We start from the raw sequence: 8,674 nt of genomic DNA on the forward strand, positions 1-8,674 counted from the left end.
AGTGTCTTCTGCATCCATCTCCCACCTGCTTCTAGGAGTTGTCAAATCCTCTCCAAGAGGAGCAGAAGGAAAAGACAAATCTTACCTTCATTTGGGCTTGGGACTTTCCCACATGAACAGCTCACATTGCACATTGCCATTACATTTAGGTCCCTCAAAGATGTTCCTTGGACCTACATTTACCAGCTCATAGGCAATTTCCCATCTTTACTTTTATCCCTTCATAAACATCTTCCATCTAAAGAGCTCACAAAGCTGGAGTCCTTCCTTGCCCTTCCATGTTTTCATGACTCATTTTTCCCTTTCCTCCAGACTTTTCTCTCCACTATTTCTCCTCTTTCCATTCAGCCATTCCAGTGGCCTCACCCCAAATGACAAAATGGTGTTATTTTACATTTTGTTTATTCCCACCTAAGCGGAAGTGTTTCTCCTTCCTCTCTACTCTCTTAACTCATGAAATCAAAATCGTTACTAATCAGGCTGGCATAAACGCAAAATATCTTGCCATGTTTCCTGTGCCTAGGCTTCCTATCTGACTAATGTGGAAATTCTCTGATGCTGCATAAAAGAATTTGTGCACTACAGGGAATTTTTAGTGGAAAATAAAACCCTCTGACATCACTGGCTAACTACAATTTGCTACGCTAACATACAACACCGTGGCTATATTGCAGGGGAGGATAAAAGTGTGCATGTATTTTCCTGTATGTTTCAATATCCTCCTATTGACAGAAGATAGGATGACTGGGCTACAACTGGAGACCAGGAAATGATTTTTGTGATTTCATTAGTGTAATTGACAAAAGCATTGTCTTTCTACATAAGGTTAACAGATGGCTTGTTAAAGTTACAACTTCTTTAAACAGAGCTGTCACCAAAAACGATGTGCATGACAACAAAAACAATATTTATACAGGCTTATTGCAAAATGAAAACGGAGTTTGCATAACTGAAAGCATAGAATAAGTAACTGCCACCATTGCAACACAGATTATCAAGGTGCTTTTTCTTTTCTAAGATTTCCTTGAAAACTGGATGAAGGGACATAAATTGGTGAAGTATTAAAAACATGGGAGTTCAGTTATTATAGGCACAAACATGCAGTTGGTCACCATGCCTACTCCACATGTATGAAGAAACTACCACGGATGTACAAGTGTGTTACATCAAGGCCTGGATTTTAATCCCGGTAGTAATATAATACATTAATTACACAGCATCTTTAATTTTGGGTAAATATGTTTTCATGTAAAAATGCTAAAGTCTGATTCAAGATTGTAGATTCATACTCATACTGCTATTATAGATTGAGCAGGATTTTGTTCTCCTTGAGAAAAAACAGGCAGGCAGGCATCAAGCAAGCCCCTTCCCCTCAATATCTAAGTAGTTATCTAAACCAGGAGCACGCTGCCGTCTGCTGTGCTCATCTCAGACCAACGTGCACCACAAGCATCAGCCCTGTAGGACTGTGCTTTCACATCTCACCTCTGGCAGGTTCAAGACCTGCACAAGGGAAGGGCATACAACACCTGGAACTGCCTCACCTCCGTTATGAACCAGCTCCCTGATGCACTGGCCAGCCAGCAAAAACAGGGGGGTGAATAATAACTACGAAAAATCTAAGATAAAAAAATTAGGCAATACTAGTTTGCCCACCTGCTGCGGTTTTTAAGACCTCACCTTCACCTTCAATTTGTCTCATTTGCATGAGAGCAGGAAAAAATACAAAGAAGATTCAGCCTTTAAAATAGAAAACATAACCAACATCATACCTTTTTGACAGGTGACAGCACACAAGCTGTTCCACCTGGAGAAACCTAGAATGCTAGCATTATTACTGATATTTAGTACTTTTTGCTTTCAGCATCACATTTACTCACTATTTATTGCCTCTGCCAAAATTTTCTCTTCCCCCCTTCTTTTTTTTTTCTGCAGTATCCCTTCTTCCTCTCTTCCTCTAGTATTACTGTCTTACTTCACAGCACCCTCTTTACCTTTTCAAGCAATTGCATTAGGCTTTGTATAAAATTCAGCTCTCAGACTTTCTTGAGATGCCATTAAGACCTGCAGCTAACTCCCAAAGACCTCAACAGGAAGAAAGAAAGAGAACAGAACCCCAGTGGGTTTTCCCTGCATTTGTTATTTTCTTCACAATAATGACGCAGAAGCAAACCTTCTCTCTAACCAATCTTAGATGTCAGCTCCTTGCACTACAAAACCATTTTTTTGGAGAAAAGGTAAAAAATTGAGAATAAGGGAGAAAATAAGAGCAGTATTTCCCATTGCAAAACCTCTGTTGACAGCTACTGGAAATAACCTGGTTTATTTTACCAACCTTGTGATGTCAGGTTCACTTAGCACACGCCTTGTTGGCTCCGACTGAGGGGCACGCTAACTGCATGACTGACGCACATGGCTGTGACTGGGGAGGAAACGCACAGCTGCTCGCTGCTCTGGCTTGCCTTCACATGAAGGATTTTTGAGAAATTGTGTAATATTACAGCAGACTGGTCCTTGCCCCAGGTGTAGCTAGTTCTTCCTTTCTCATTGAGTCTGGCAGAGCACATTAATTTCATCACCATCTATAACAAAAAAAATAAGTAAACAGCAAGCATTAAAAAGGAAAATATGGATAATTTAATTTTGGGGGAAAAGAAAAGAATATACACTAAGGAACAGCTGTGACCAAGGGATTCTTCTCTAGAAACAAAAGCAAATTCTCAAGTGAAAAAGATAAGAGAGATGCTGCTGCTTTTGTAACTCTTAGTAACAGCCAAAATAATCCAAGGTGAGTGGGAAAGAGCATGGAATTTCAAAACAAACAAAACCACAGTAACATATCCATACCACTTTATACCAGTATCATAAACTATGAAGATGGTTGAATTACAAATAAAGATTGTCATCATTATTTTTTTTTTTGCATTCAGCTTTGTTACAGCCAAAGGTATTTATAATCGATACTAACAAAACAAATCTACAAAGGAATCACCATAGCAGTTATAAGAAAATATGAACAAAACATGTAATGACAGAAAATTAAGAGAGCAGAGTGACTTGAGTATGGAGAAGCATAGAAAAAACCCACAAGCTTCCCAGCATATCCAGCATAAACCACTTCATGGTTTAGTCTACCAGAAAAAACAGGTTTGTGATATGAAGAGTTGGCAAGAATCTGGATACGAAGAGCAGCAACACTCTCCTCACACCATCAAGGGGGCAGGTGAAGCATTCTATTATCATTGATTTTTCTCCACGTAACAGATTTCTTTGGTTTTATGTTTCTTTGCTCCACCAGGAAAACACTACTCTGTGCGACAAAGATACCAAATGCACGTAAAATGTGAGTCAAAAGAATGTTACAATCCTGCCTTTGAAAGAAATTATTATATGGATCTGTTAAGCCTAATTTAAGGCCTTCCTGTCTGATTTCTACCTCAATTTTCTAGGTGCCCCAGTTCACACCCAGCTCTGTCAGTAGGATCGCATTCCTGCTACTGCAGTTCAATGCTTCACATGCCTGCTTTTGTCCAGAGCTCTGCACAAGGCAGCGGCAAGTACTTCTCTTTTTCCCCCCAAAGGAAGATGTTATGGCCGTAACCAGATCTTTGGTCCAGAAGAAAGCTGCTTGCCTGCTTGTGCAGATAGATATCCACTCTGAATCAACCAGCCCAGAGAGATCTGGCTTCCCGCTCAGTGTCAAAGCATGGCTGGGAGAGGGAACCAAAAAAAACGCACAAACCACCCCCCCCGCAAAAACCCTTCCAAACCCCCAACCCCTCTCCAACTCCATCCTGCCCCTCCCCGCCCCAAAAAAACCCACCCAAACAAACCCCAGCACCACCAAACCAATCAGACAGGGGATGTTCCCGAAGCACAGGCTAAGGGAGATCCCTGCTGGCAGGACAATGAAATACACCATTTCCAAACACCATTCACCTGCTACCACAAAGTTTCTTCTGCATCCGAACACCAAAAACATCGCACATTCACCTTGCTTTCCATTTGGCACAGCCTTTTGCTCCCAAAGACAGCACTACCCCACCCACACAGCACACACTGCACAAGAGCAGTGGGACAAAGGGGGAATTCAGTCTCCATTTCATCATGTTTATCAAGGCTAAAAATTCCCAGCGACTTGAATTAGCATTCTGCTGAAGCAAGGCTGATGGACCCATTTCTACAGCTCCTATTGCAGAAGAGCAGGAGAATGAGATCCAGTTGGTGTCCCACTTATTGACATCAGCTATTTTTGCTGATGGGCATTAGATATCACCCCACTTAAGCAATAATTATATCAGGGAAATTATAATCTCACATACTCATTGTAATCAGTGATACCACATTTGACAATTAATCAACCAATACTGGATATTTGTGTATTGAAAAGAAGGAGGAACAAAATAGAACAACAGACCTCATCTCAGCTTTTTTGTATGTTACATTAAACAACTACTGCAAAACTTCAACAACTACAAATTTTGAGACACAAACCAGAAATAATTCTTAACTATGGTGGACTACCATAAAGATACTCATGATTCACCTGGGGATAAACTAAGCTCAGAAAAATGTAACAGCCAGATGAGAGACACATTAACTTCCAGACCATAAAAATGACTAGGCAAAGAAAGCAAGAGAGAATTCAAATGAATATCCAATGAAGAACAACGTATTTTACAGGACACTGACATTATAAAGAGGTTCGATTTTCCTCTTACAAGTGACATACTTGAGAGCAATAGACATTTCCAGTGGCTCAGAAAACAAATTTAATTGACACTCAGAATGAAGGAAAGCATACAGGTTTGTTGGGTTTTTTTTAAAGAAAATTTATTACAAATCTGTAGGTTTACGAAAATATCCAAAAAACTGTCAAAGTAGTATGAAAAATGCTGTCATCCTATTCACAGTTACCAGTTTTCTCCAATAAACATAGCATACAAAAATTGATAGAAACCATGGCAATTCTTTTTGGTGACACAAGTCAGATATTTGTACCGACACCTAAGATGCTGCTGGCAGCCCAACAGAGCCATTAAATTGCACTATTTTTGAAAACTGGAAGTTTGGATGAAAAGGCTATATACATATACACATACTGTATTTTACCACATGTACAGGTAACTCAGGGCAAACAAAACATGGCCCAGCACAATACTTAAAGTCTATAAAATCCCAGAGAGGCAGGGAATGCATGTATGTGGTATTAAGTTATTCTCTATGCTCTGGTTCCCATTTTTCTTTTACATCTCAATTAAAGACCAATTGTTTTCCACTCTCATTTACAGAAAGGATGAAGCTGATGTACTGCTATACCATCTTTTCAGACACAGAAAACGTTAACTGCACTGCATGCAGGCAAGTGATCTAAAAATGTAATGCAGTTAAAACATAATATAAAAGAGGGATCTTTAGAAGACTGTGGACTGAATTTACTACAAGTGACCTAAGACCTTAAGCTCCCCTGAAAAACTGAGGCTAACATGGCATTTCTAATGTCATTCACAGATAAATCCTAAGACACGTGAATGAGGAAAGAACTGTCTTGATATGTTACATTCCTAAACTGAAGTACAGACTACTTTAAAAAAGCAGAAAGTTTCAAGTATGTCATGGATTAAATCCAAACCTGCCCTACAACTCTACCTCTGGGTAACTGGCTGCAATGGTTGGAAGCTGCAGCACAGACCATTGGTAACCATATTCTCAAATCCTTTAAACTGCACAGGACCGAGATGCCACAACTCGGAGCTGCAGTGTAGAACAGGCCTCAATGGAAGAAGCGTAAAGATTCTGAAGCAGCAAGATGCAATACGTGCTCAAGGTACTGGTATGATCTAAAAGGAAAAAAAAAGAAAAAGAAAGAAGAAAAAGAAAGAACACCCAAACAATTCAGTATCATTTAACTCTGTTTTTATCAGATGCTTGAAGCTCCTTAGGCAGAGGACATCTGTGATTTCCTACCGATCAATCCTCCTTTTGCAAACAGCAACGTGGAAGAAACCAGCACCCCTTAAAAAACTACTCAGTGCATTTCATTCATTTTCCTGTTTCAACTTCAGTTGAAAAGCAGAGAATCAACAGTTATTCAAAGAACAGAAGAGCAAATAGAAACCAAGTGTCTCTTATCACCAGAGCAAACAGGATGGAAGATGCAGGACTGAATTTACACTCATTTCCTTCCCCGTGCAGACCAGATTAACCAGGGCTACCTGGAACATTTCTTAAAAGCCATGTGTTGGTAACAAGATTGCCTCATTCTGCATTTACTGAAAACTTAATTTCTGAAACAGTGTAATGAAACAGTCAAAAATCTTCATTCCAAAGAAGGAAAATATTGCATGTACATTCTTAGGCTTGAACCTTCAGGTTTGGAAAACGTTTTTCTAGATTGTCAGCAAGTGTCTGATCAGCCTCACGCAGAACTTCAAGGAAACTTTCCACCTGGAAATAAATTGCAAACACACACACAAAAATAAAAATAAAATAAGATCAAAAAACCAAACTTGCATGGAACACAGAATTCTTGTATTTCATATAGGGGGTCTTTCTACTCCTTTACCTTCCCACCAACAGCAGCCACTGCAAATAATAATGGAAAATGCTCCACAGTACATACCTTCCTCTTAAACCCTGCGCTTTCAGTTGGTCTAACTTTTGAAACATTCTTGCCTTCCCCAAACTCTTATTTTGTTGTTTAAAAGGACATTAAGAAAAGCTTCCTATGAAAAATATTTAGAATAATTCTTCTATAAAAATGTACAGGACAAGTTTTCAGTTAGCATAACATTGTAGGCATCCATTCATTTCAGCACAGTTTGACCCTTAAATCAGGCGATGATCTAGGCAAAGCTCTGGCTGAAGTAAGCCAGATGAGACAGAGAGGGTAAGACTGTCCAGAATGGAGTGTTCCCTGTGTCTGAGCAACTCACAACCTGTACGCTCTGAAAGGCCTTGCTACCTGAGGAGTATTTTTTCAGTTATGTTAAGGATCTTGTCATATACTCACTGATGCGAAATACAGAGGTAAGAGGTTCTGAAATGCACAGGAACATGTCTGTTCATTTAAGTGTCCCTGGTGTAGTCCTTCTAATGTATTTTCCTGGAAAATAAAATGAGAAATATAACTAGCATGTCATGAACAGTTGCGAGAAGAACAAACTCAAAATTGTGCACACAGTGTCTACAGTATGTGCTTCATTCTCAAAAATGGGTAAAACAACCAGAACTTAGAGCGCTCAGAGGATGCCAGACACAACTAATACAAAACAGTGTGAAAGCTCACACACCAGAAGTCCCTTAATGAGAATGCTCCCATAATAAGGAAGTCTGGCTGAGAAGACGAGTTTACATATTGATACTCTTCCCTTTTCTTAAATAAATTGGCTTTAATTTAAAAGAAATGGTGACAAACACCTTTATTTTATATTTATAATATATAAATTTATGTATTTATATATTTTCATATAAATATTCATATATTTATGTATAAAGTATCATACAGAATCTTAGCCCTGAAGCCAAGCTACAGCTCGGAAAACCTGTGTCCCTGCCCTCTAACACACAAGTTGCTACTTGCCTTCTGATTAAACCTCTAATAAATTTTCAGTATGCAACTTCACTTGCCCAGAAAACCACCAACAGTAACAGTAAGGTCTTTTTTCTGACCTACCCCACAGAAATCCTTCTTAGAATTTTGCTCATTCTTACCTTGGTCAGTTCTTGAAGCATATTGGAAAGCAATTCACAGCAAATATCCTTCAAAATTTTTAAGTGGAAATCTTCCTCATTTAGATCAGCCCTTCCAGTCTCTTGTTGCTCAGAGTCCTTTGAGTTATCTACAGTTCTCTTCCCACAGCCCTCCATGTATTGTAAGATACGAATCAAGCTCCCAATCAGAGGCATATCTAATACAAAGAAAAAAGAAATGGTAGTTTAACACTAAAAATTTTTCCCCATGCTTTCAAGGCATTAGAATTTCAAAACATACCACAAGATTTTATACAAAAGCTACAGGAATGTATATTCTGACAGTGTTGTGTTTTATAAAAGACTGTTTTAAAGAAGCAAGTGGAAATGTAGTAGAAAACCCAAGCCACGCAAGCTGATCTGTATTTACAAAAAGTATAAGCCAGTGGTAAGGAATAAGAGAAGGAAAAGGTCTCTAGCAGTAACTCAGAGAGGCTAGCACGTGACATTTGCATCCATATAATTCTATTTGATAAACCAAACAACACGTCTTTCTGCTGCAGGTGACCCTGACTCACATTCCCAAGAAAAGGCTTTTAATTCTAAAGACTTGTCAATGAATCGAAAAGTAACAAGTGATAAAGATGGGTTTAAGTAAGTGCAGAATCGCCCTCTACTAAAAAAAAAAAATTACTACCAAGACATCATATTATAGCAAACATGAATTCTGCAATTTTCATTAATTTACCTAATGGGAAAAACTGAACAGAATCTGCAAATTCTATTTCTGTAATTCTCAGAGATAGCCAGTAACCAAACTTTGAGCTAGCGGTAATTTTTAGAGTCACCTGTAAAGAGCCTTACTGTACTCAAACACGTAACTGAATTCTTTATTCTGATCTCTAGTAAACAGTAATAAATTAGCCACCTTCCATCCCACATAAAGTCAACTGTGAAAATAATTTAAAAAAAAAAAAAAAAA

General features: G+C 38.7%; 2 protein-coding genes across 2 annotated transcripts in view; both read right to left on the reverse strand.

Moving 5' to 3' along the window:
* The window catches only part of TPH1 (tryptophan hydroxylase 1), a 28,089-nt gene extending 25,520 nt beyond the window's left edge, over nucleotides 1–2,569 (reverse strand). Inside the window, exon 1 of the mRNA XM_014959938.1 lies at nucleotides 2,336–2,569. The gene's annotated coding sequence lies outside the window, so the exon portion shown is untranslated. The remainder of the gene's footprint in view (nucleotides 1–2,335) is intronic.
* A 2,179-nt stretch (nucleotides 2,570–4,748) lies between these two features.
* The window catches only part of SAAL1 (serum amyloid A like 1), a 10,989-nt gene continuing 7,063 nt past the window's right edge, over nucleotides 4,749–8,674 (reverse strand). The window contains exons 10-12 of the mRNA XM_014960079.1: nucleotides 7,714–7,910; nucleotides 7,013–7,105; nucleotides 4,749–6,447 (exon numbers count right to left, since the gene is read on the reverse strand). Of these exons, the coding sequence (XP_014815565.1) occupies nucleotides 6,355–6,447; nucleotides 7,013–7,105; nucleotides 7,714–7,910 (383 nt within the window). The 3' untranslated portion in view covers nucleotides 4,749–6,354. The remainder of the gene's footprint in view (nucleotides 6,448–7,012; nucleotides 7,106–7,713; nucleotides 7,911–8,674) is intronic.

Source organism: Calidris pugnax, unplaced genomic scaffold (genome assembly GCF_001431845.1).
Source record: "Calidris pugnax isolate Ruff unplaced genomic scaffold, ASM143184v1 scaffold435, whole genome shotgun sequence".
NCBI classification, from domain to species: Eukaryota; Metazoa; Chordata; class Aves; order Charadriiformes; family Scolopacidae; genus Calidris; species Calidris pugnax.